The sequence below is a fragment of the Chiloscyllium plagiosum genome, unplaced genomic scaffold (assembly GCF_037043375.1).
Source record: "Chiloscyllium plagiosum isolate Xiang-an unplaced genomic scaffold, Cpla_swu_hap1 HiC_scaffold_17, whole genome shotgun sequence".
Taxonomy (NCBI): domain Eukaryota; kingdom Metazoa; phylum Chordata; class Chondrichthyes; order Orectolobiformes; family Hemiscylliidae; genus Chiloscyllium; species Chiloscyllium plagiosum.
Genome location: NW_028270155.1, coordinates 62,868,158 through 62,896,143, shown reverse-complemented (window position 1 = coordinate 62,896,143; position 27,986 = coordinate 62,868,158). Strand labels below are relative to the sequence as shown.

The 27,986-nt window shown below is 47.6% G+C and overlaps 1 protein-coding gene across 1 annotated transcript; it reads left to right on the top strand.

Moving 5' to 3' along the window:
* Positions 1-30: 30 nt before the first annotated feature.
* Positions 31-27,986, top strand: LOC148147378 (uncharacterized). The gene is made up of 6 exons (XM_087995602.1): positions 31-141; positions 12,125-12,235; positions 18,870-18,912; positions 19,007-19,125; positions 27,255-27,371; positions 27,930-27,986. The coding sequence occupies exons 1-6, from the start codon at positions 31-33 to the stop codon at positions 27,984-27,986; spliced, it is 558 nt and encodes a 185-aa protein (XP_087851728.1).

The window sequence follows — 27,986 nt, the reverse complement described above, 5'->3', positions numbered from 1 at the left end:
CAAGATGGACCAAGTGAATTTGAGAGCGGGATGGAAGTTGTGGGCGAAGTCGATGAACTGCTCCAGTTCAGTCTGGGGGCAGGAAGCTGCACCGATGCAGTCATTGATATAACGGCAGAAGAGTTGGAGGACATTGCCTGTGTAGGTGCTGAAGAGGGACTGTTCGATATAGCCAACAAAGAGCAGGCATAGCTGGGGCCCATGTGGGTACCCATGGCCACCACCTTGATTTGGAGGAAATGGGAGGAGTTAAAGGAAACGTTATTGAGGGTGAGGACCAGTTTGGCAAGGCGGAGGAGGGTGTTGGTGGAGGGGGGTACTGGATGGGTCTGTTGGAGAAAAAGAAGCAATTGGACTGGAGGCCATCCTTGTGAGATATTAACATGTATAAGGACTGCACGTCGATAGTGAAGTGATAGCACTGGGGGCCAGGGAACTGGAAGTTGCTGAAGAGATGGAGAGTGTGGTTGGTGTCGCAGATGGAGGTGGGAAGTGCCTGAACTGAGGGGCAGAGGATGGAGTCGAGGTAAGACGAGATTAGGTCATTGGGGCAGGAGCATGCCGAGACGATGGGTCGGTCGGGGTAGTTGGGCTTGTGGACCTTGGAGAGCAGGTCGAACTGGGCAGTGTGGGGCTGGGGGACTATGAGTTTGGAGGCAATGGAGGGGAGATCACTGGATGCAATGAGGACACAGACAGTGCGGGTGATATTGGCTTTTGGCTTAAAGCCAGGACTGTGGGCAGAGTGGAGGAACAGTGGGATGTTGGGGCCCACGGACATAGATCCCTCAAAGTTGCTGCCAACTTGATCGGGTTGTTAAGAAGGTGGATGGTGTTTTGGTTTTCATTAACAGGGGGATTGTGTTTAAGAGCCAGGAGGTTTTGCTGCAGCTCTATAGGACCCAGGTTAGACCACACTGGGAATGTAGTGTTCAGTTCTGGTCACCTCATTCGAGGAAGGATGTAGATGCTTTAGAGAGGGTGCAGAGGAGATTTACCAGGATGCTGCCTGGATTGGAAGGCTTGTCTTCTGAAGAGATGTTGAGTGAGCTTGGGCTTTTCACACTGGAGAGAGGAAGAGAGAGAGGTGACTTGATAGAGGTGTACAAGGGAATGGGAGACATAGATAGAGTAGTTAGCCAGAGACTTTTCCCCAGGGCAGAAATGGCTGTCACAAGGGATCATAAGTTTAAGGTGATTGGAGGAAGGTATTGGGGTGATGTCAGAGACAGGTTCTTTACTCAGAGAGTGGTGGGTGCGTGGAATGCACTGCCAGTGGTGGGAGTAGAGTCAGAGACATTAGGGATGTTTAAGCGACTGCTGGACAAGCACATGGATGGCAGTAAACTGAGGGGTGTGTAGGTTAGATTGATCTCAGATTAAAGTAAATGCTCAGCACAACATCGTGGGCTGAAGGGCCTGTACTGTGCTGTACAGTTCTGTGTTCTGTGTTCGAAGGTCACTCTTTAACCTCCTGCGCTCCAGTGAAAAGGCCTTGTAGCTTATCCAGCCACTCCTTCTAACTCAAACCCTCCATTCCTTATACCATCTTTGTGAACCTTTTCTACATCCTCTCCAATGCAACCATATCCTTCCTGTACCATGACAACCTGAACTGTACACAGTACAGGTACACAATCCTTTATCCAAAATTCAAAACTCCAAAAAGCTCCAAAATCCAAAACCTTTACACCGCTGAGGCTAAATGCCAGCTCACGGACACCTCCTCCTACTGCCCCCTTGACCATGACCCCACCCCCCACCACCAAACCATCATCTCCCAGACCATCCATAACCTCATCACCTCGGGGGATCTCCCACCCACCGCCTCCAACCTCAGTCCCACAACCCCGCACCGCCCGTTTCTACCTCCTGCCCAAAATACACAAACCTGACTGCCCCGGCCGACCCACTGTCTCAGCCTGCTCCTGCCCCACCAAACTCATCACTATATACCTCGACACGGTCCTGTCCCCCTTAGTCCAAGAACTCCCCACCTTCGTTCGGGACACCACCCACGCCCTGCACCTCCTCCATGATTTTCACTTCCCCGGTCCCCAATGCCTTATCTTCACCATGGACATCCAGTCCCTGTACACCTCCATCTCCCATCACGAAGGACTCAAAGCCCTCCGCTTCTTCCTTTCCCGCCGTACCAACCAGTACCCTTCCACTGACACCCTCCTTCGACTAATTGAACTGGTCCTCACTCTGAACAACTTCTCTTTCCAATCCTCCCACTTCCTCCAAACCAAAGGAGTAGCCATGGGCACCCGCATGGGCCCCAGCTATGCCTGCCTCTTCGTAGGATATGTGGAACAGTCCATCTTCCGCAACTACACTGGCCCCACCCCCCACCTTTTCCTCCGCTACATCGATGACTGTATTGGCGCAGCCTCGTGCTCCCACGAGGAGGTTGAACAATTCATCCACTTTACCAACACCTTCCACCCCGACCTCAAATTTACCTGGAGCGTCTCAGACTCCTCCCTCCCCTTCCGAGACCTTTCCATTTCTATCTCGGGCGACCGAATCAACACGGACACTTACTATAGACTGACCGACTCCCACAGCTACCTAGACTACACCTCCTCCCACCCTGCCCTCTGTAAAAACGCCATCCCTTATTCCCAATTCCTTTGTCTCCGCCGCATCTGCTCCCAGGAGGACCAGTTCCAATACTATACAACCCAGATGGCCTCCTTCTTCAAAGACCGCAACTTCCCCCCGACGTGATCGACGATGCCCTCCACCGCATCTCCTCCACTTCCCGCTCCTCCACCCTTGAGCCCTGCCCCTCCTATCGCCACCAAGACAGAACCCCACTGGTCCTCACCTACCACCTCACCAACCTCCATATACATCGTATCATCCGTCGTCATTTCCACCACCTCCAAACGGACCCCACCACCAGGGATATATTTCCTTCCCCTCCCCTATCAGCATTCCGAAAAGACCACTCCCTCCGTGACTCCCTCGTTAGGTCCACACCCCACAGCAACCCAACCTTCACTCCCGACACCTTCCCCTGCAACCGCAGGAGGTGCAAAACTTGCGCCCACACCTCCCCCCTTACTTCCCTCCAAGGCCCCAAGGGATCCATCCATATCCGCCACAAATTCACCTGCACCTCCACACACATCATTTACTGCATCCGCTGCACCCGATGTGGCCTCCTCTATATTGGGGAGACAGGCCGCCTACTTGCGGAACGTTTCAGAGAACACCTCTGGGACACCCGGACCAACCAACCCAACCACCCCGTGGCTCAACACTTCAACTCCACCTCCCCTCCACCAAGGACATGCAGGTCCTTGGACTCCTCCATCGCCAGACCATAGCAACACGACGGCTGGAGGAAGAGCGCCTCATCTTCTGCCTAGGAACTCTCCAACCACAAGGGATGAACTCAGATTTCTCCAGTTTCCTCATTTCCCCTCCCCCCACCTTGTCTCAGTCCCAACCCTCGAACTCAGCACCGCCTTCCTAACCTGCAATCTTCTTCCTGACCTCTCCGCCCCCACCCCACTCCGGCCTATCACCCTCACCTTGACCTCCTTCCACCTATCGCATCTCCTCCACTTCCCGCTCCTCCACCCTTGAGCCCGGCACCTCCAATCGCCACCAGGACAGAACCCCACTGGTCCTCACCTACAACCTCACCAACCTCCATATACATCGTATCATCCGTCGTCATTTCCGCCACCTCCAAACGGACCCCACCACCAGGGATATATTTCCGTCCCCTCCCCTATCAGCGTTCCGAAAAGACCACTCCCTCTGTGACTCCCTCGTTAGGTCTACACCCCACAGCAACCCAACCTTCACTCCCGACACCTTCCCCTGCAACCGCAAGAAATGCAAAACTTGTGCCCACACCTCCCCCCTTACTTCCCTCCAAGGCCCCAAGGGATCCTTCCATATCTGCCACAAATACACCTACACCTCCACACACTCCATTTACTGCATCCGCTGCACCCGATGTGGCCTCCTCTATATTGGGGAGACAGGCCGCCTACTTGCGGAATGTTTCAGAGAACACCTCTGGGACACCCGGACCAACCAACCCAACCACCCCGTGGCTCAACACTTCAACTCCACCTCCCACTCCACCAAGGACATGCAGGTCCTTGGACTCCTCCATCGCCAGACCATAGCAACATGACGGCTGGAGGAAGAGCACCTCATCTTCCGCCTAGGAACTCTCCAACCACAAGGGATGAACTCAGATTTCTCCAGTTTCCTCATTTCCCCTCTCCCCACCTTATCTCAGTCCCAACCCTCGAACTCAGCACCGCCTTCCTAACCTGCAATCTTCTTCCTGACCTCTCCGCCCCCACCCCACTCCGGCCTATCACCCTCACCTTGACCTCCTTCCACCTATCGCATTTACAACGCCCCTCCCCCAAGTCCCTCCTCCCTACTTTTTATCTTAGCCTGCTGGACACACTTTCCTCATTCCTGAAAATTTACATAAAAGAAACTATGATAGTGTGAGACACAAGCTGACCATGATAATTTGGGGATTGTTATTTAAAGAGATGCTAGTGGTTAGGCAATGACAAACATTAAAACAGACAAACAGCAAAATGTCTTAATTTCTGGAATGGAATTAAAACAGGAACCGTGTAATGCCCTGGTTAACAAGGGAAATTAGGGAGAGTATTAAACCTGAGGAAGGCACATCCAAATTGGCCAGAAAAGCAAAGACCAGAGGATTGGAAAGACCTTTGGCCCTTGCAACGGGAGAAATAGAGACCGATTAAGAGGGACAAAACAGAGTATGGGTGTAATCCTAAAGGAAACATACAAGCTCATAGTAGAAGCTTCTCTGAGTATGTTAAGAGAAAAAGGATTAATTAACATGAATATAGGTCCCCTGCAGTCAGGAACAAGAGAACCTATAATTGGAAACAAAGAGATGGCAGACCAATTAATGACATACTTTAGTTCCGTCTTCACAAAGAAAGAAAACATACAACTTCCCAAAAGATGGGGGACACAAGGACAAATGGAAAGGAGGAATTGAAAGGAAGAAGTCTTCTTAGGGAAATGGTATTGGGGAAGCAGATCGGAGAAAAGGCAGATCAATCCCAGAGCCTGATAACCTTCATCACAGAGAGGTTTAGAATGTGGCCCTGGAAATAACAGATGTGCTCGAGGTTATCTCCCATAATCCTCTCAACTCTAGAACAATTCCTAATGTAGTTAATGTAACCGAGGAGAAACATCAGTTGTTGTCTTTTCCTGAGATGAATTAATGTTCAGAAGTTTTACACAATGCATGGTATTCTCCACTAAGGTATTCTCACCTTCAGATATTCAAGTTACTGCTGTATCCTCAGGGATATCCAGGTCTTTATTTAGCAAAATTATTTGTGGATCTCAATCCTTCACCAACACACGTTGACCTTTTTGTAAAACAGAGTTTGGCCTTGTTCCCTCGCTGGAAACCCAGATTCAGTTGTTTCCCATCAACAATGTCCTCTGTAATGGGTGGTTCCAACGAATCAAATGCCATGTGCAACTGATCCTTTCCCAAGGGCGATGCTGGAAGCTTTAGTCATCGAGTGGGTTGTGTTCTGGTATGGGAACAAAACTTGGCTCAGTCTTTTGGATTGTGATTCTTGTTGTTGTTACCCTGAAGGAATGTTTTATTGTCTGAACAAAGTTTTTTTGCCAAATTATTTCTGGTTGGGGGATAAAGAGCTGATTGGACATGTTGGATTCCAATCTGCTTCAGATCATCTGTAAACGGTTGTGATATAAACTGTGGACCGTTATTAGGAACAAATTCTTTCAGTGAAGCAAACCTCTCAACAATCGCCCCCAGTCTTTCAATGGATTCCCCTGAAGAGGATGTCTCCATGATGGCAACTTCAGGCCATTTAGTGTGTGCATCAACCACTGTGAGAAACATTCACCCTTCGAAAGGTCTGGTGTGGTCAATATGGATTCTTTCCCATGACCTTTCCAGCCATTCCCATGGGGGTAAGGCACTAATGGATGTCGGTTGAGGCTCTTGTACGAGCAGCACATATTCCCACCTTCTCCTCAATTTCAGAGTCGAGCCCTGGTCCCAAAATTAGTTTCTGGTTGTCTCCTTTGTTCTGACAATGCCACAGTGGCCTTCATGTAGTTGATTTAACACACATTTCCCTAACTGTGTTGGAATGGTGACCCACACTCCCCAGAGAAGATATTCTGCTTGTATGGATAGTTGTAGCTTCTGTGAGACATATGGCTTCAGTTCTGGTGGTGTTCCTGTGACTTTACCACAAAGCACCACATCCGTCACTTTTAATAACAGTGGATCATTTCTGGTGCACTTCTTAATGTGTCCTGCCATTTCCGCTATGTTCTCTATTGGTTCAATGTGGAAGATGTCTGCATAAGGACTATTTGTATTCAACTCATTTGACAAAGGTAACTGAAAGAGCCCATGGACATTCCCATGTAGGTTGCATTGCTGATACTTAATTGTATGAGTGTGAGCTGACAGCAACAACACCCACCTCTGCATATGGCTCACTGCTCGAGAAGGTATCTCTGTATGAGGCCCAAATATTGTGGTCAGTGGGCTGTGGTCTGTCAGTCGGGTAAGTTCCAGGCCACACAGGGATTGATATATTGCCAGAAATGATTCCAAGAGCTTCTCTATCTGTGCAGAGCTCACTTCTGCTTTGTTCAGTGATCTTGGTGTAAAATCTATTGGCTCTCTTTCCCGCTGGGTACCACGTGAGAAATGACTGCTCCCACTCCATTCAGTGGGACATCACATGCTAGCTGCAGTGATAGCTTTCAGTCAAACTGGGTCAGGCCTCCTGAATTCATAAAGAATCCTTGGCTTGTGTAAAAGCTTTCACATTGATCTTCCCATTTCCAGTTCCTGTTTTGGCAGAATAATTGTGTAACGGTTGGAGGATGGCTGCAAGACTTGAATAAACCTGCCATAGTAATTTAGTCAGTCCAAAAACCACAGTGGTTGGTATATTTTAGGCAGTGGTGCCTCAATTTTGGGTCAATTATGGTGACTTGTGTAGTCCCTGAGCATCAATGACATGCCTTAAATATTCAATGGGAGATTTAAAATATTTACATTTGTCTTGTCTCAGTCTGAGGCCATAATCTTCAAGTCTCTGCAAAGCTGCATCTAAATTATTGAGATGTTCTCTTTCATTTCTCCCCCTGTCTAAAATATTGTCTGGGTAACTCTGATTCCTTCCAATCACTGACAATCTGATCCATGGCACGTTGGAGTAACACAGGTGCAGATGTGATTCCAAATACAGGGCTCTTGTATTGGAATATCCCTTTATGTGTTAGAATTGACAAGTATTTCTGTGACTCAGGGTCTATACTTATCTGGAGATAGGCTCGACTCAGATCAATTTTAGTGAAATGCTGACCCCCAGCTAATCCAGCAAAGAGATCAATGCCATTGCAGAAGGTGTAACACCTGCCCGTTTACTTCCTCCCTCCTCACTATCCAAGGTCCCAGAGACACCTTCCAGGTGAAGCAGCGATTTACCGACACTTCACTCAATCTGATTTACTGTCTGCGCTGCTCACAATGTGGTCTCCTCTACACTGGGGGTATGAAACACAGACTGGGTTCCCACTTTGTGGAACATCGATGTGCTGTCGGCAAAAGTGACCCTGAGCTTCCAGTTTCCTGCCACTTCAACACACCACTGCATTCCCATCCTAACATTTCTGTCTCAGGCCTGTTACAGTGAGGCTCAACACAAACTGCAGGAACAGCATCTCATCGTCTGCTTGGGGACCTTCCAGCCTTCAGGACTCAGTCTCCAGTTTAATAATTTTACAGCATGAACACCTCCTTCCCTTTCTGTTACTGAGTCCCACACACCCCAGATCCTGTCATGGAATGGGTTGCTTTCAGCACACGAGGAAGAGGAAAACAGCAAACCCACTCTCACCGACTTAAAGTCCCCACTGTCATCTACCTGGCTTCTCTCCTTCCCTAGCTTACTGTAACCAATCCTGTTTCCCCCTCTCTCACTCTTTCTCTAAGCTCTCCACCCAAACCCACCCCTCCACCACCCCTGTCCCCAGCATAAATACAACCCTGTCCCACCTGTTATCAGATCTGGAAAAGGGTCACGGGACTCGAAAGGCTATTTCTGTATTTGGTCCACAGATGCTGCTGAGTTTCTCCAGCAATTTAGGTTTTGTTTGTTCCAGCAAAAAGATCACTGATTAAAGGTAACGTTTACTGCACAGCACACAGTTCAGGGTTAATAGTGACCTTAAATTCATCGCAGGTTGGTACCAATCCATCTTTCTTTCACACTGGCACAATGGGCATGGCCCAATCACTCACATTGATGGGTCCAAGGACTCCCATCTTGACCAGCCTCTCCCATTCTGCCCCGACCTTTCCCCCGATTATGTGAGGCTGATCCAACAATGTAACATTCTGCATTACCCTCATCTCATTTAGCAAGAGGCATTTTCCATGCTTCCCAGATCCCCATTGAAAACATTTTGTGGAGATCACTCTCAGAATCTAACATGTGATTCACTTCTGTCCAGTTGATTTTGACTTTCTCCAACTAAATTCTTCACAATAAAACTGGAACATTTCCTTTGACAATGTTTCAGGGCAAATCTTCAGCCTGACCGTGTAAGGGAACATTCACATTAATACAATCAACTACACCCATGAAATTTGCCCTTTAATATTCCATGAGCCTGGGTTCGAATCCTACCACAGCAGATGGTGGAATTTAAATTTGATTAAAAATCTGTACTTCAGCATCTACTGATGACCACGCAAGCATTGTCAATTTTTGGGAAAAACCCATCTGATTCACGAACATTGTTTAGGGAAGGAAACTACCATCCTTACCTGGTCCAGCCTAGTGTGACTCCAGACCTACAGCAATGTGATTAGCCCTTAACTATCCTCTGGGCAATTAGGGATGGGCAATAAATGCTGGTCTCGCCAGTCACATACTCATCGTATGAGTGAATAAGCCCTGAAGAAGGGCTTATGCCCGAAACGTCGATTCTCCTGTTCCCTGGATGCTGCCTGACCTGCTGCGCTTTTCCAGCAACACATTTTCAGCTCTGATCTCCAGCATCTGCAGACCTCACTTTATCCTTGAATATTTAAAAAACAAGCTGAGCTGTTGAGTTTTAAGTTTCTTATCTGCTGGTTCCACAGGGACTGCCATTACCAGAGCTTTCTTTAAATCTCAGTTCCTTTCTGTCAGTAATGACTTCTGGATTGTTTCAAATCTTAAACTACACACCAGTCTGTCTCTGATTGCATCATTTAAGTTGTCTCCAAATTCACAACATTCTGCTAATGGCTTTGAAGTTGCTACAAACTGGGAGACAGACTCACCATCTTGCTGGTTATACTTATGCAATCTGAACCTTTCAGAATCCTCAATGATTTTGGTGAGAAATGGTTCTGGAGGATTCCTATTATTTCTTGATAAGTTTTGGAACCCGGCTTCTCTGGCTGTGCCAGACTCCTCAAGAAGTTAAAAGCCTCTCCCCATCCCATAATACTCAAGAACAAGGATGACTATATCTGCTTCAATTTTGTCAGCTTGAACAAAATATGAAAATCTCTCTGAGTGCGAGTACCAGCTCTCAGTATTTTCACCTCATGGTCCCGTGGAGCTAAATGTTTAACGCTGGTTCACTTGTTCCTGTTTAAAATAAGGTATTCCTGAAGCTGCCTGTTTCTTTTCCAACACTACACCCTGAGCTGTAACCATTTCCCTCGGTCTAGGGTAGTTGTTACTCACAGTGTCCTTTCAGGGTGGGGCCCATGGTGAGCTTCTTCTGCACTGTTCCCCTCTTCCCTCGGGTGAATTTGTTTTATTTCCTGACCGTACCTGCTTCAGTGCAGCGAGAGTGTCTTTTGATGATTTTCCTTCATTTTATCAAAATGCCTCTGAGATCTACAGTGAGGTCCACGATTCTGCTTTTTTTTCCTGATGAGTCAGTTTATCGATCCAGTCGATCTCAAAGCTGTTTTATCCTCGTCGCCAGTTTCCATCTTGTGTGACATTCCCAAGAGGGACCAGGGAGGCCGAAGTGTTAAACTGACCGAATCCACAACAGGTGGGACAAAATGGGTCTTTTTCTTTGTGGGAGGCAGTGTTGGGTACTGCAGGGATTAGTGTTTGGGCCCCAGCGATTCACAATGGACATGAATGATTCCGATGAGGGAACTACGTGCCATATCTCCAAGTTTACAGATGATACAAAGCTGTGTGGGAGGGTGAGCTGTGAGGAGGATGCAGAGAAGCTGCAGTATGTTTTGGACAAGTTAAGTAAATGAGCAAGTACATGGCAGACACAGTATAAAGTGGATAAATGTGAGATTGTTCACTTTGGTAGCAAAAACAGACAGGCCGATCATTATCTGAACGGTGATAAATTGGGGAAGGGGGTGGTGCAATGAGACCTGGGTGTCCTTCTACACCAGTCACTGAAAGGAAGCCTGGAGGAGCAGCAGGTGGGGAAGAAGGTAAATGGTACACTGGCCTTCGCAGCAAGAGGATTCGAGTACAGGAGCAGGAGGGTCTGAGGTCAGAAGGTCAAAGTCATGGAGTCAGGGAAGGGTCAAATGGACTGAGGAAAGAGCAGCACAGAGACTGTGGAAGGGAAGGCCAAGGGGAGACTTGATAAAGGTATTTAAAACAGTGAAGGGTTTTGATCGAGCAAAGGAATAGAATCTGTTTCCAATAGCTGAAGGATGGTTCATCAGGGAACACAGATTTAGAAAAAGGGGCAGAGGTGATATAAGGAGAAACAGTTTAATATAATCTGCAGCTCGCCTGTGAAATGTAATGGCTGATAGTGCAGTGGGTGCACATTCAGGATTAAATTTTAAAATGGAATGGAATAAATAATTGAAGGAGAAGGATTGCCAGAAGATGAGTCCGTGCTGTCTGATTCTATAAGGACAGAGCAAAGGAGGGGACCCTCAGTGGATTGCTCTTTGAAACACCAGGTACAGATTCGATGGACCAAATCACCACCTTCTGTGGTTTCAGTCGGGATTCGGGATTTTCAGGCTGAGGTTCCTTCTCCCCAGTTGCAGGGCTCTGTTTCTGGTTGGTGGGGTTCGAGCCTGGGAAAGGGGAAATCGGGTTCACAGCCTGCAGCCCTTCGAAAGCTGGCATAGGGTAAAGCTGTTCTGTAACAGTGTGGAGTAGAGCTAGAGGAACATCGTCCTGGAGAAACTCAGCAGGTCTGGCAGCATCTACGAAGAGAAAGCAGAGTTGAATCCATTGACCCATTTTCAGAACAGTCCTGAACAAGGGTTACTGGACAAATAGAAATATAGAAACAATAACTCTACTTTCTCTCCACAGGTTTTGCCAGACCTGCTGAGTTTCTCCAGCACTTTCTGTTTTCATTTCAGATCCTCAGCATCCACAGTTCTTTATGTTATCTCCGATGAACATCTTCCTTGTCTTGAGGGTCCCTTGTCTCTGAGTTGTACAGGAGCTGGTGCAGTTGGAGACCACGTCCTTGAGGGAATCAGAGATACCAGTTGTCTGGTGTTTCACTATATATCCCCCCAAACGAGTCACACTGCATCAGTCACAACTGAAAGCTCTGGATTTTGGGAGAATCGTTATGTTGAACAAGGTGAACAGTGGGAGTGGAGGAACCATTAGTGAGTCTCAATAAGCACCCAAGAATCAAAACCAGGGGGTGACTGGGCTTCACCCTCAGGAACAGGGTTTGTAGCCCACACCCCTTCACTCCCCAACACTGAGTCTCTCTGTATTTCTGTTTCTGTCCCTGTGTAAGGGGTCGCTCTGTCTCTCGGAACTCCCACTGGGGTGGACATCACTGATGTACTTTAATGTGTTAATGACCCATCCCCACAGTCTAGGGCAGGGCGGGCAGAAAGCTTCATGGAGGGTCTGGAGTTATCATTCACACATTTCTGACAGCAAAGGGAGCTTCTGGGATTGCAGCCCCTAAGGTAACATTTGTTACAATGAGGAAGCCTCCTCTGTTCACCCTCACCACAGAAATGAAGATCATTGAAATGTTTCTGTGTGTTCTGTAAATCCTCAGTGAGTAGATGTTTAACCATCCATTCTGTGTGTTGTTACAGGGCCAGGAGGGGAACCCTGTCTCACCCGATGTTACAGTCCAAGTGGGGGATTCAATGATTGATGATCTCACCAGCCCTCTGACAGTTACATTTCAGGACGTGCCTTTCCAGGTGAGATAAACCTCCACAATATCATCGAGCTGAGCCTGTGAGCAGCCAGGTCTGACTGGATTGTGCAGCACAGTCTGGATCATCTCCAGTGTTGATGAACAAGTTAAACTGAATGACCCCGAAATTCTATAGTCCTCAGGCTGTGAATGGAGCCCTGTCTGGGCAGGTTTGGAGGATTCGGAGCTGATCTCCTTGTCTCTTTAATGTCCATCAGAAGCTGTGATCATGATGAGGGTGTGGAATGTTATGATGCTGTACAAATGAGGATCGCTGTGCCTTGTGAGATATTTCCCATCGCTTTGTGTCCTGAAATTCCTCTGGAGGGTTTAGAAAGGAGGGTCTGGGACAGGACAGAATGATTGTCCACCCCATGGATATGGCCCTGGCTCCATCCAAAATCTCATGGTCAGAGGGATTTCTCTGTTACAGGCGGACCCCACACAACATTCATGGTAAAATATGTTGTTCCCCTCGGGTCAGGTGACCCTGTTTATTCAGGTTTCTGGAGATTATGGAAAAAATCATTAAAAATGGCCACAGTCTGGTTAGGTCAGTTACAGTCATAGAAACATAGCAATGTACAGCACAGAAACAGACCTTTCGTCCAACCTATCCATGCCGACCAGATATCCCAACACAATCTAGTCCCACCTGCCAGCACCGGCCCATATCCCTCCAAACCCTTCCTATTCATATACCCATCCAGATGCCTCTTAAATGTTGCAATTGTACCAGCCTCCACCACATCCTCTGGCAGCTCATTCCATACACATCTGCGAGTAAAAGTTGCCCCTTAGGTCTCTATCTTTCCTCTCTTACCCTAAACCTATGTCCTCTAGTTCTGGGCTCCACCACCCCAGTAAAGAGACCTGTCTATTTATCCTATCCATGACCCGCATGATTTTATAAACCTCTATAAGGTCACCCCTCAGCCTCCGACGCTCCAGGGAAAACAGCCCCATCCTATTCAACCACTCCCTATAGCACAAATCCTCCAACCCTGGCAACATCCTTGTAAATCTTTTCTGAACCCTTTCAAGTTTCACAATGTCTTTCTGATAGGATAAAGACCAGAATTGCATGCAATATTCCAAAAGTGGCCTAACCAATGTCCTGTACAGCCGCAACATGACCTCCCAACTCCTGGACTCAACACTCTGACCAATAAAGGAAAGCATACCAAACACCTTCTTCACTGTCCTATCTCCCCGCGACTCTACTTTCAAGGAGCTAAACTGCTCTCCAAGGTCTGTTTGTTCAGCAACACTCCCTAGGACATTACCATTAAGTGTATAACTCCTGCTAAGATTTGCTTTCTCAACATGTAGCACCTCACATTTATCGAAATTATCCATCTGCCACTCCTCAGCCCTTTGGCCCATCTGATCAAGAACCCGTTGTGATCTGACGTAACTTTCTTCGCTGTCCACTACACCTCCAATTTTGATGTCATCAGCAAACTTACGTACTGTACCTCTTACGCTCACATCGGAATCATTTATATAAATGACGAAAAGTCATGGACCAGCACCAATCCTTGTGGCACTCCACTGGTCAGAGGCCTCCAGTCTGAAAAACAACCACCACCACCATCTTTGAGCCAGTTCTGTATCCAAATGTCTAATTGTCCCTGTATTCCATGAGATCTAACCTTGCTAACTAGTCTCCCATGGGGAACCTTGTCGAATGCCTTACTGAAATCCATATAGATCACATCTACTATACTCTGCCCTCATCAATCAAGTTTGTGAGACATGATTTCCCTCGCATAAAGCCTTGTTGATGATCCCTAATCAGTCCTTGTGTTTCCAAATACATGTACATCCTGTTCCTCAGGATCCCCTCCAACAACCTGTCCACCACCGACGTCAGGCTCACTGATCTATACTTCCCTGGCTTGTCCTTACCACCCTTCTTAAACAGTGGCACCACGTTAGCCAATTTCCAGTTTTCTGGCACCTCACCTGTGGCTATTGATGGCACAAATATCTCAGTAAGAGGCCCAATTATCACTTCCCTAGCTTCCCACAGAGTTCTCGGGTACACCTGATCAGGTCCTGGGGATTTATCTACTTTTATATGTTTCAATACATCCAGCACTTCCTCCTCTGTAATATGGACATTTTGCAAGATGTCACCATCTCTGTCCCTACATTCTATATCTTCCATGTCCTTTTCCACAGTAAATACTGATACAAACTAGTATCTGCCCCATTTCCTGTGGCTCCACACAAAGGCCGCCTTGCTGACCTTTGAGGGGCCCTATTCTCTCCCTGGTTTGTCCTTTACGTATTTGTAAAAACCCTTTGGATTCTCCTTAACTCTGTTTGCCAAAGCTATCTCATGTTCCTTATTTGCCCTCCTGATTTCGCTCTTCAGTTTACTCCTACTTCCTTTATACTCTTTTTAGGATTCAATCGATCTATCCTGTCTGTACCTGACATATGCTTCCTTCTTTTTCTTAATTAAACCCTCAATTTCTTTAGTCATCCAGCATTCCCAATACCTAAAGCCTTCCCTTTCACCCTGACAGAGGACCAGTTCAAAATACGTACAACACAGATGGCCTCCTTCTTCAAGGACCGCAATTTCCCCCCCGACGTGGTCGACGGTGCCCTCCACTGCATCTCCTCCACTTCCCGCTCCTCCGCCCTTGAGCCCCGCCCCTCCAACCGCCACCAGGACAGAACCCCACTGGTCCTCACCTACCACCCCACCAATCTCCATGTACAGCGCATCATCCGCCGTCACTTCCGCCACCTCCAAACAGACCCCAGCACCAAGGATATATTTCCCTCCCCTCCCCTATCAGCTTTCCGTAGAGACCACTCCCTCCGCGACTCCCTTGTCAGATCCACACCCCCCACCGACCCAACCTCCACTCCCGGCACCTTCCCTTGCAACCGCAGGAGGTGCAACACTTGCGCCCACACCTCCCCCCTCACTTCTCTCCAAGGCCCCAAAGGAAACTTCCATATCCGCCACAGATTCACCTGCACCTCCACCCACATCATCTACTGCATCCGCTGCAGCCGGTGTGGCCTCCTCTATATTGGGGAGACAGGCCGCCTACTTGCGGAGCGATTCAGAGAGCACCTCTGGGCCACCCGGACGAACCAACCCAACCAACCTGTAGCACAGCATTTCAACTCCCCCTCCCACTCCACCGAGGATATGCAGGTCATTGGACTCATCCACCGCCAAACCACAACAACCCGACGGTCGGAGGAGGAGCGTCTTATCTTCCGACTGGGAACCCTCCAACCGCAGGGGATGAACTTGGACTTCACCAGTTTCTTCATCCCCCCTCCCCCCACCTTGTCTCAGCCGGATCCCTCCAGCCCGGCACCGCCTTCCTGACCTGCAGTCTTCTTCTTGACCTCTCCGCCTCCATCCTACTCCGACCTATCACCCTCACCTTGACCTCTTTCCACCTATCACATTTCCAACGCCCCTCCTCCAAGTCCCTCCTCCCTACCTTTTATCTTCTCCTGCTGAACACTCTCTGCTCATTCCTGAAGAAGGGCCTGTGCCCGAAACGTCGAATCTCCTGTTCCCTGGATGCTGCCTGACCTGCTGTGCTGTTCCAGCAATAAAGTTTCAACTTTGATCTCCAGCATCTGCAGACCTCACTTTCTCCTCCCTGACAGGAATATACTTTCTCCGGATTCTCATTACCTCATTTCTGACAACTTCCCATTTTCCAGCCATCCCTTTACCTGCGAACATCTGCACGTTCCCCCCCCCCCATCAGCTTTTGAAAGTTCTTGCTAAATACCATCAAAATTGGCCTTTCTCCAATTTAGAACTTCAATTTTTAGATCCCGTATATCTTTTTCCATCCTAATTTTAGAACAAATGGAATTATGGTCACTGGCCCCAAAGTGCTCCCCCACTGACACCTCAGTCACCTGCCCTGCCTTATTTCCCAAGAGTAGATCATGTTTTGCACCTTTTCTGGTAGGTAAATCCACAGACTGAATCAGAAAATTTTCTTGTACACACTTAATAAACTCCTCTCCATCTAAACCCTTAACACTGTGGCAGTCCCAGTCTATATTTGGAAAGTTAAAATCTCCAATCTTAACCACCCTATTATTCCTACAGATAACTGAGATCTCCTTACTTATTTGTTTGTCAATTTCCCTCTGACTATTAGGGGGTCTATAATACAATCCCAAGAAGATGATCATCCCTTTCTTATTTCTCAGTTCCACCCAAATAACTTCCCTGGATGTATTTCCAGGAATATCCTCCCTCAGTACAGCTGTAATGCTATCCCTTATCAAAAATGCCACTTGCCCTCCTCTCTTGCCTCCCTTTCTATCCTTCCTCTCGCATTTGTATCCTGAAACATTAAGCTGCCAGTCCTGCCCATCCCTGAGCTATGTTTCTGTAATTCCCTGCCCTGACTGTTTGACTCGCTTCTGTTCTCAACTGTACCAGTCTCAGATTGATCACTTTCCTCATTATCACCCCCTCCCCCCACCACCACCCCCCCCTTTGCCCCCCACACTCTCCCCCCACCACCACATCCCCTCCCACCCACCCAACACGCTTATCCCACCACCACCCCCCACAACCTCCCCCTACCATCATCCCCCCACACCCCCCACCCCTTCCCCCCCACCACCACCCCCTCCAACTCCCCCATACACGCCCCCCACACCCTGCCCCCACCACCTCCCTCCCTCCCACACACACCCTCCCACACCCTGCCCCCATCACCACCCCCCCACACCACTACCACATTCCCCCCCCCCCCACCCAACCTTACTAGATTAAATCACCCGGAGCAGCTCTAGCAAATCTCCCTGCCAGTATATTAGTCCCCTTCCAAATTATGTGCAATCTGTCCTTCTTGTACAGGCCACTTCTACCCCAAAAGAGATTCCCAAGATCCAAAAATGTGAATCCATCTCCCATACAGTGCGGGGTTCCTCCACAATGAGGTTGGAAGCGGTGGGTGGTAGATCCCCTGAGGTGATGAGATTGTGTATGGTCTGGGAGATGATGGTTTGGTGATGGGGGGGGGGGGGTGAAGTCATGGTCGAGGGTGCGGTAGGAGGATGTGTCTTTGAGCCTGGCCTCAGCAGTGTAGAGGTCAGTGCCCAAACCACCACTGCACCCTCTTTGTCCGCTGATTTGATGGTGAGGTTGGGGTTGGAGCGGAGAGAGTGGAGAGCTGTGCATTGTGAGGGTGGGAGGTTGGAGTGGGTGAGGGGGGGTGAACAGGTTGAGCCAGTTGATGTCCCGGCAGCAGTTTGAAATGAAGAGATCAAGGGCGGGTAACAGGCCAGCATGGGGTGTCGAGGTGGACAGGGTGTGTTGGAGGCGGGAGAAGGGATCCTCGGTGGGTGGGCGGGAGTCTTGGTTGTAAAAGTAGGCCCAGAGGAGGAGGTGGTGGAAGAAACGTTCAAGATCGCAGCGTGAGTCGAACTCATTAATCTGGGAGTGTAGAGGAATAAAGGTGAGGCCAATATTGAGGACAAAACATTCGTCCTCAGTGAGGGGGAGGTCTGGGGGAATGGTGAAGACACGGTGCGGATGGGAGCTAGGACCTGGAGTGGGGCTGGAATTCAAGGTGGGGGTGGAGACAGTAACTTGAGTGGGCGTGGTTATGGGGACAGTGGCTTGAGTGGGTATTCCTTACTGCGAATCCTCTTGCAAGGATGCCTGCCTTGAAGACGGTTTCCTCCTCTCTCTACAAGAATCTCAGGGAGTCTCCTCTAGCTTATCTCTCCACGCTTCAGGCTCTCTGCTTTTATTCCTGATGAAGGGCTTTTGCCCGAAACGTCGATTTTGCCTGTCCTCGGATGCTGCCTGAATTGCTGTGCTCTTCCAGCACCACTGATCCAGAATGGGTATTCCTTAACCCTGTCCAGGGGTGACTTTCTCATGTTAAGGGACTGGAGCGATCACAGGACTCAGCAGCAACCTCCACAGAGATGGCCAGGCAGTGAGGTCAAATATGGCCCCAGTCAGGGACCATGATCCTCCACTGCTGCAATGCTGCTGGTGTTACACAGGCCCCTGCTCTGTCAGGAGTTGAGTAACACGGTGGAAGGGCTCTCTCATTGGGAGGGCAGTGGACCATGGGTAACTGATATAACTGACAGCATCAGGGAGCTGCAATGCTCACAGTGGTCCTGGAGTAGTGCAGACACTCTTTCAGAGGGATCACTGTCCAACCTGAGGCTCCTCACAGGACTTTGTATCGTTCTCACCACTGAAGAGAGAGACATTTGTGAGTGCCCCTATTTTAAGGTGATGCTCGGTCTCTCCCGTGTCCAGCAACTTTCTCCTCTCCCAATGAGGCTGCTGTCTGGACACTGCTTCAGACCCTCCCTCTGGGCCCTGTACTTCCTGGTAAAGTTAAAGATGGTGAATGGGGAGGTGACCAATTAGGAATCTGCTTTGTGTAAAGGTGCTTTGGTGGGAACACTGAGGTCATACCCAGGATCCGGAAAATTCAACCCAACAATTTCCTAGTTGGCATCACATTTCCTCCTCCTTCCCTGCCTTACCCTGTTAGACAGGCGAGAGAGAAATGTCTCAATGTGTTTGTATCGATACAGCTGCTTCAACTGTGTTATTGTTGTTGTAATGTTCTGGTTTATCATTTCCATTTTAGTCCGATTCTCCACCATGCAGCACCCGGGACTCTGGTGGGAATGGTAAGTGAAGATTGTTTTAAAATGCTGACATCACTCAATACTGGAATGTGTAAATGGGGGAATGATTCTCATGATTAATAATTCTCCAACACAGGCACCTTCGATCCGAATGGATGTAACACCCTCATGAGCGGACCGGGAAACAGAGTGGATACGATCACTTGCAGATGTGACCGTCTGGGTTTCTTCTTTGTACTAACACTGGAATCGAAGGTATGAATCATGCTCATCTCCACACTGTAAATAAACTCCAATATAAGGTTCAATTGGCCTGGAACGTGAGACTGTTGTCACATTCTTACTGCAGTTCAATACAGCTCTGCCCAAGTCTTGAACATGCCTCTGCAAAATATTCTGTAGCTCTCCCACCCCAGTCTCTGTTTATTTTTAATCTGTTTAAAACCCAGCAATGTAACAATATTTCAGCCTCTCAGTTCAGATGAACCTCCTGCTTGAAATCCCGTTCTGACTTTGATATCAAGCCCATACATGGATTTTCAATGGGCCTCCCAACTCTGCTGCAGTGTCTGAGCTCCCGCTAGTGCAGACAAACCAGGGAAATCAGTCATTTGTTTTCATTCTCTCCCAGGATGCAGGTGTTGCTGGATGGGCCAACAATAGTTCCCTGTCCCTCATTGCTCTGGAGAAGCTGGTTGTGTGCTGCCTACTTGAACCTCCATAATGCTTATCCCCACAATGCTGACAGGAGGGGAGTTCTGGGAGTTTTACTCAGTGGCTGTGAACTAATGGTGATTTATTACCAGATCAGATGGTGTGTGGCTTGAAGGGTAACTTGCAGATGGTCCTGTTTTCATTAATCTTCTGGCGCCATCCTTCAAGATGCTGGATGCAGCAGGTTTGAAAGGTGCTTTTCAAGGAGTTTTGGTGAGTTAATCTAATGAATGGTACTTACTGCTCCCACTGTGAGCCTGAGCTGCACGTAGGGAGTGTTGAAGGTGGTGGATGTGATGCCAACCAAGTGGTTTCCTTTATCCTGCGACTGCCAAGCTTCTAGAATGTTGTTTCTCATTCAGAATTCTCCCGAGATTAACATACGGGCAAATGTTTTATTGACATTAATTTTAAGATGGCTAGAATATAATAACAGAAATGTGTTGCTGAGTCTGAGTTTTGGGCCCCATATCGAAGGAAGGGTGTTGGAGGAGGTCTCGAGGAGGCTTAAAAGAATGATCCCGAGGATAAAGGGCTTGTCACATGAGGAGCAAATGGGAACTCTGGGAACATACTCAATGGCATGTAGACGGATGAGGGGGATCTGAGTGAAACTTGATACTAAGAGGCCTGGATTGAGTGGATGTGGAGAAAATGTTTCCACCAATAGGAGATTAGGAACTGGGGGGACAGCCTCAGGGTGAGGGGGTGACCATTTAGATGAGGAGGAATTTCTGCTGCCAGAGGGTGCTGGATCTCATTGTCCAAGTGTCTTTAAGATAGAGATGGACAGGTTCTTGATCAGTAAGGGAGTAAGGGTTATGGGGAGCAGGCAGGAGAATGTGGGTGAGGAACAGGCCAGCCATGATTGAATGCTAGAGCTGATTCAATGGGCTGAATGGCCTCATTCTATCCCTGTCTTGTGGCCTCAGCAGGACATTTCTGCTCTCGTAATCTTGCCCTCTCTAAGTGAATGCTAACATTGCATTTGCTTTCCTCACTGCCAGATTTGATACGTAATCTCCACTTGTAAGTAAATAGAAGTATGAGCTATGCAATCTATCAAGGCCGATTCCATTTTAAGATCTGAACTGTCCAGTCCCGTCATCAGCTGGAACCATAGCAAGGACAAGTGGAGAGTATCCCATCAGAATGCTGAGGTGTGCCTTGTAGACAGGCTTATGAGTGCAGAGGTGAGTCACTCACAGCAGAATACCGAGCCGCTGACCTGCTCTCACAGCCACAGGACTGATATAGCTGATCAGTCCCGTTTCTGGTCAGGGGTAAGCCCATGTGCTGGCTCAGTCATTATCCTGTATCATATCTACCCCTTCAAAAACTGGGAATAATTTCCACAATTTAACTTTCTTTCCCAATCACTTTGCAATTTAACCTTGAACAAGGGAATAGCTTCATAACACTTTTTACTTGTCTGGAGCACAATCTGTCTCATCAGCCACCATCAATGACTGAAGTGTCCCAGTGTCTCTCAAAAGATGAATTTGTTCCTTTGTTTTGTTGGAGAGGAAAGGGAATACTTCTCACTGAGACATAAAACCTCTGTAACCTCCCGTAATCTGGCTAAGTTCAATGGAGTTCAAGGAAATATTTCCTCATCTATCCTGAGGTACATTCTCTATTCTAGAAGGTTCTGGGAGAACATGCTGCTCTTCTATTGCCCCTGGTTTATGGGTCCATTCCCAGCAATCAGTGCAATGTTGTTCCTGTGTTACATCTTGTTTCAAAGGAAACATAGGCTTTTGGGCTTCACTCCCACTCTCAGCATCTCTCAGTTTGACTTGAGGAGAGTGTCCTTTTGGGTGTTAATTCCTGCTCCCTTGCGTGGCATGGGAAATGGTAAGAAAATTGGGAAAATACAGAGAAAATGGAAAAATCAGGTCCTCAATGTTGGGAATAACATTTCCAGTTTTCCCAACAGTTCACACAGCAAATTCTGAATCTTGCACATGAACGGTCACCATTTTATTTCCATGAAGTTGCATCTCATTATCAGCCCCACTCCCGTCACTGTATGCAGCTTCCAGTTCTCCTCCCCGTCCCTGAGAAACTAGATGACACCAATTCAAACTAAACTACATGGATGTCACAGCGGTTACCTGGCAACTGCAGCTTATTGCCTCCTTCTCCATGCCTTTGGACAACTCCATCTTTCCATCATTTCACCACATGCTCCATGGACACTGTCCTCTTCCACCCTTGATCCATGCAAGTGGGCATCACCAAACACCCAGCCTCAGCACATCATCACGGCTGCTTTTAGACAAATCACACACCGCGTCACCTCCTTCAGACTTCACCTTCGAGCTCAGGAATGCTAATGAGCTGCTTGCTTCTGCCAGTTACTTTGCAGACAGGGACACATATGAATCTCATACATCTACAAATGATGTATGTGCTGGCTCAGTCAAGCAGCCTGAACAGTGGGATTCTCCCCCAGAGCTGGTTTCTCCCAGGGACAGGGTGCTATAGCGTGCACCCATCTTGCTCTGATCATTTCCTATCACCAGCCGGTAAACATCGGCAACCGAAAAGGTTCCCACTTCATCAACTCCATCAAAAACTGATGACACCTTTACAAAAGCCTCAGACTGAGGCAGAACAGAGACACAACACTGTCCATGTTTCCACCAGGGCCATAATGGAACTTATCGTAGACCTGTTGCCGTTGGTAATACTGTCCAATGAAGAAATATTGAAAAAAAATTGGTCTTTATTCTCTAGAGTTTCAAAGAATAAGAAATGATTTCAATGAAAAATGCAAAATAGTGAAAGGGATAGACTGGGTTGATGCGGGTGAAACGTTACCTCGAGTGGGGGGGGTCTAGAACCAGGAACAATTGAAAAATAAGGGGGATGCCACTTCGGTGTGAATGAGGAGAATTGTTTTTCCTCGGAGGGTTGTGAACCTTTGAAATTCTCAGTTTTCCAAAGAATTCTCTGCAGAAGGCTGTGGAGAATCCAGATTTGAGTATGTTTAAGGGAGAGATTGATACATTTCTGGTGGTCACTAATATGGGGATAGGATGAGCAAAGGACTTTTGAAATGTTCAATCAGCTATGATCATCCTGAAGGGCAGGGCAGTTTCAGTGGGCTGAATGGCCATCTTTTGCTCCTGCATTCCCGTGAGGCTTTGCTGCCTGGACTGCTCCTGTGAGGACTTAGAGTCTAACCAGAAAGGGTGTGCTACTTCATTGAGGAAGTTTCTGAGGAGGAAGATGAGGATCAGGACATTGACATGGAGAGATGCCCAAGGAAGCATGATAGAGCTATGCTTCATTAAGCACGAGGAAATAATTGAAACCTGCTTCCAGGATAAATGTGCTGGGTTTTCAACTTCCTTTCATTCTGTAACTCTCGGTGAGGTGTATGGCAAGACACCCCTGGTCAGTATGTGTGGAGCAGACAATTTCTGAACTCCTTGAACTTGTCTGTGAATGAAGAAATCGTTTGTTTTCCATATGATTGTCTGCTTGCTCTCTTCAGGTGTTTCCACCTTCCAGTATCTGCACTTTGCAGGTTTTCCTGCTATTTTGGAGAAAGCAGCAGTCAGTGAGATAGGACAGTCCCATCTCATGAGGTTATGGAGTTTTAGACCTTCAACAACAGCATGAGATCTGAGTGCTGTGTGATGCAGTCCCTCACGATTTGCAGCAGGTTGGGAGCAATTCGGAGGTACCTCCATTACAGCCTTCCATCATTGGTTAGACTTCAATGTGTCAAACTGCTAAATTGCCCTGAAAGACTTGGGCATCCTGTTGGACAGCACCTAACCAGAGAGAAGCAGTGTTTTGTGCAGATTCTCTCAGCAGATCACTGCGCTATGAGGGAGAGGGAAGATATGAACTCCCCATTGTGTACCTCCCAGCTTTTAATGACAATGCGCTCCCTCCAAAAGCTGAGAGATTGAATAAAACATTGCCTGCAGAGATATGTGATATCATCACTGAATCTACCCTCTCACTGTCAAGGTTTGTGTAAATGTGGATGATTTGTGCAGGCCAGGCCCTGTCAGAATCCCTGAACATTGTTTTTACCCTGAGTGTTGTTAACATTAACCTGCCTTAGCTGTAGTCATCGAGGTCACAGTTCAGGATCCATAATTCTGATGCTATCTACAGACGAGGAGTTGGGTGCTTCTGAGAGAATGAGTAAGGCTTGGCCATTACAGCTTCTTTCTCCCTTGGGATATCTGAAAAGGCTGCTCACCTCTCACTAGCTCCAACAGCTGCACAGACAATGAAGCTGACATTTTGAGAATGCAAAGGAGCATATTTTTAGAGAAATGCACTGATGTGTCCTCCCTGTCACCCATATGCCCTCAGGGCGGTTTTTAATTTCCTTTCCGTCTCAGTCCAATGTTTCAGTGCAGTCCAGCCTTCTGCTGCTGGGATAGGGGGAATGTTCTCTGTAGCTGGTCATGTTGGCCTGGAAGACGTGTTTGGTCACCCCCTGGGATATTTGATTCTAGAGGGCCCAGGTTAGCTGAGATTGTCCTGCCGGGTTACAGGATCATCCCTCTTGGCTTGGACTTCAGTAGGTATTAGCATCAGAGGCAGGGGGGAGGTGAAGGGGTCAGACACCACTAGACTGTCCTGAGAAGCTGCAGGAGGTCTCATGTGGGACTCCTCCTCCTGTGGGTGTCTGCTGGCACCATCCTGTCTACCTGAGAGGAAGTAGGATCTGGAATGAGGTTGAGGTCCCTCATCCCCCTTTGGCTTTGCCATTGATGCTGAGAGCCGATAGCTACACTGATGGAGTTCAGGCCTGTGTGTATAAGCAGCAGACACTTGGTTTGCAGGACCTGGGTTTCCAGCGCAGTCACCAGCCTGTCCATGGTGCCAGAGCTAGCGTTGGTGCACTCATCCATCCTTGGATTCACTTTCCTGACTGCTGCAGACAAGCTTGTATACTGTTGCTGGGTGTTTCTCTGCATGTTGCTGATGTCCTTTAATTGCTGAGAACAGCAGGTCATATTCTGCCTGGTGTTGTGCTGGTCTCCAGTTCTCTCCTGACCAGTGACCTGGGACATTTCTTCCTCGGCCAACTGTGGGACAGCACAATGATGTGCTCACCAGACTGTACTCCTGTCTCTCATCTAGAAAGTGTACCCACTGAGATGAAAGTCTGAGCTGGTACAGGGTGCAGTGAAAGCCTTGCTGGTACATCCTCTGAGCACTCAGTCGCATCCTCTTCAGAGGTGGGGTTAGAACTGAGGCACTCCAGTGTGTGTCTCTTCTTTGTGGTGGTTTGCTGGGACTCACAAGAGCCTGCATAAGAGAAGAAAGGGAACTAATTGTGTGAAAGGACTAAAGGTTGGTGCGTGTTGAGAACGTGTTTGCGCTGGCAATAACGAGAAAGCAGCACTGCACGGCCCAATCAAACTGGAGGGGAAGTGGTGGGAAAGTGGAAATGTCACTGGATGAGTAATTCTGAACCCCAGGCTGGTCTTCGGGGGACATGGTTTTCAATCACACCATGGCTGTTTGTCAGGTTTGCCAGGGAGATTGGAGGAGCTGAATGTTATTTAATGAAGAAAGCCTGGAGAAAACTACAAAAGAGGGTTTTGGGAGTTCTCTTCCAGGAATCTCAAAATGTTGGTGTGGATGTTCAGAAGGTAATCGGAAAGGCCAATGGAATGTTGCTCCTTATTTCAAAGGGAATGAAGTGTAAAAATAAGGAAGACTTGTTAAAATGAAACTGGGCACCTGCTGGAGCACACCAAGAAGACAGTGAACAGTTTGGTCCCCGACTCTAAGGAAAGATGTACTGGCATTGGAGGCAGTCCCGAAATGTTCACTGTGTGGGTCCCAAGGAAAAGGGGGTGCAGGAGCAGAGGGTCTTGGGTGTTTAGGCGCACAGATCATTGAAGGTGGTGGGACAAGTGGAGAAAGCAGTTGAAGCCCACAGTATTCTCACCTGTATTAGTAGGGGCATGGAGTACAAGAACAGGGAGGCAATGTTGAACTTGTATAATACATTGATTAGACCGCAAGTAGAGTATTGTTAGGAGATGTGGGCATATTATTATAGAAAAGGATGTGAGTGCATTGGAGAGAATGCGGAAGTAATTTACAAGAATGAGTCCAGGAATGAGGAATGACAGTGATAAGGATAGATTGAGGAAGTTGACACTGTTCTCATTCGAGAGACGATGACTGAGAGGAGATTTGATAGAGGCTTTTGAAACCGAGTGGGCTGGATGGAGCCCACAGGGAGAAAGTGCTCCTGCTTGTGAAAGGGACAAGGACAAGAGGGCAGAGAGTTAAAGGGATGGGCAAACCAAACAGGGGTGATGTGAGAACAAACAAACACATTTCCACTGAGTGAAGAGTTAGAGTATGGAATATACTGCTGGAAATGTGGTGCAGGCAGGTTCAATTGGTGTCTTCAACAGGGCATTGGCTGGTTATTTGGATAAAAATCATATGCAAGGTTATGGGGAGGAGGCAGGAGATTGGGATGAGGTAATGATGCTCGTTTGAAGAGGTGTGCAAGCACAATGGGCCAAATGGCCTCCTTCTGCATTGTAAGAATTCAGTGATTCTGTACGGAGGGATATCACTATGACAAGAAGTTGAGGAGGTTTTGTCTGGACTTAAGGTCTCACAGATTGAGAGATGACCTTGTTGAAACATTTTAGGTTATGGGGGTTTGACAGGCGAGATGCTGAGGGTTATTTCTCTTCGTGAGAGAGTTCAGGGGCAGAGGGAATAATCTCAGAGTAAGGTGTGTCCCTTTAAGACAGAGATGATGAGGAATGTCTTTTCTCCGAGGCACTGGTCGTATGAAACTATTTACTGCAGAGGCCTGGAGAGGCTGGGCCATAAAGTGTATTAAAGACTGAGTTAGACAGATTTTTATTCAGTGAAAGAGTTAAGAATTATTGGAGAAATGTCGAGAAGTGGAAGTGAGGATGATCCCATCACCCTTGAACTTATTGAATCACAGAGCAGATACGATGGGCCAAATGGCCTCCTTCTGCTCCAATGTATTATGATCTTATTAAATTGTGGAACAGGCCCAAAGGCCTGATGGCCTGCTCCTACTCCATGTCCATCTGTTTATATGTGTCCCTGCCTGCTAGGCCTCAATGTTTAGCAGGTACATCTGGAACCTCCACCAGACTGGGAAGGCTGAATAGGGCCCCAGTGAGAGCTGTATTAAAGCTTCAATTTTAAATGTTTGGATTTCCTTCAGCAGTCCAATACTTGATCTCAGCCTGAGCCCCTGGTTAGCCCCAATTCTACTCCTGTTAATGTGGGATTCCCCTCTAATCAGGGATAGATACAGCAGTTACACAATAGCATCCACTGAAGGGCTTAGACTTGGGAATTCTCACATTTGGAGTCTGCGGACTGACACTTTGTGATAATAATGATTGTGTTTTCGTCACCACTGAAGTATTTAAACATTTAAATGATACTTGGGTACTGATCAAGTACAGGGACATTCTGGAATGTTCCCTGATCTCCTTTCACTTGCTCAAAACCAATTACACTTCTCATTTTTCTGAGTTCTGATGACAGGTCGAGACATGAAAATGTTTAACATTTCCAAGTCAGAGATGAATCAATCTGTGAAATACTTATGATGTGGAACTTTAATGTAGGATAATCTGTTACAATATTTTTACCATATTTCTTTACAGGACATTTTTGCCTTTTTTCCAAGTGCTGACCCATTTAAAATTACAACACAGAGTAACCTTTCCAATCATGTCAGTGTCACTACCCCAGTGACAGGCAGACCCTGTGAAACACCCCCGGTAAGACAGAATTACCCTTCAGTATCTCAATTCCATTATTTATAAACATCGATTTGATAGAAAAATATCTCACGTATGAATTTCCACTTTCGGAATCATCCACCAGCCTGTCCTCTTCAGCAGGTAAATGAACTTTATAATAAAACCTACTATTCAGTTTTGGGAATTGTGCGACAGTGATGGTTGTATTAGTGCAGAACTTGCTGGATGGAAGCACAGTGGGAGAAAGACCACTGTAACAGCAGATTGTGGAAATATCTTGTTTGAATTTTCTTATAAAACACAGCTCCCATTTATCTCTCCACCCTGGAGGCTCTCTGCTTCTATTCCCGATGAAGAACTTTTGCCTGAAATGTCACTTTTCCTGTTCCCTGGATGCTGCCTGACCTGCTGTTCTTTTCCAGCGCCACTCTAATCTAAACCACAGTTCCAATGATTTCAGCTTTATGGTGTATCCATTGTTTTACTGCAAATGTAGAGCAACCTGCTGTTAGTTTCACAAGTCTTCAGAATAGCATTAAATATGAGATAATGATGGCAATGGTATTTTATATTCAGGATACTTCCCCTCAGGTGTCCACCAATCTCAGTAACTTGGTGTACTCTTCCCCCTAA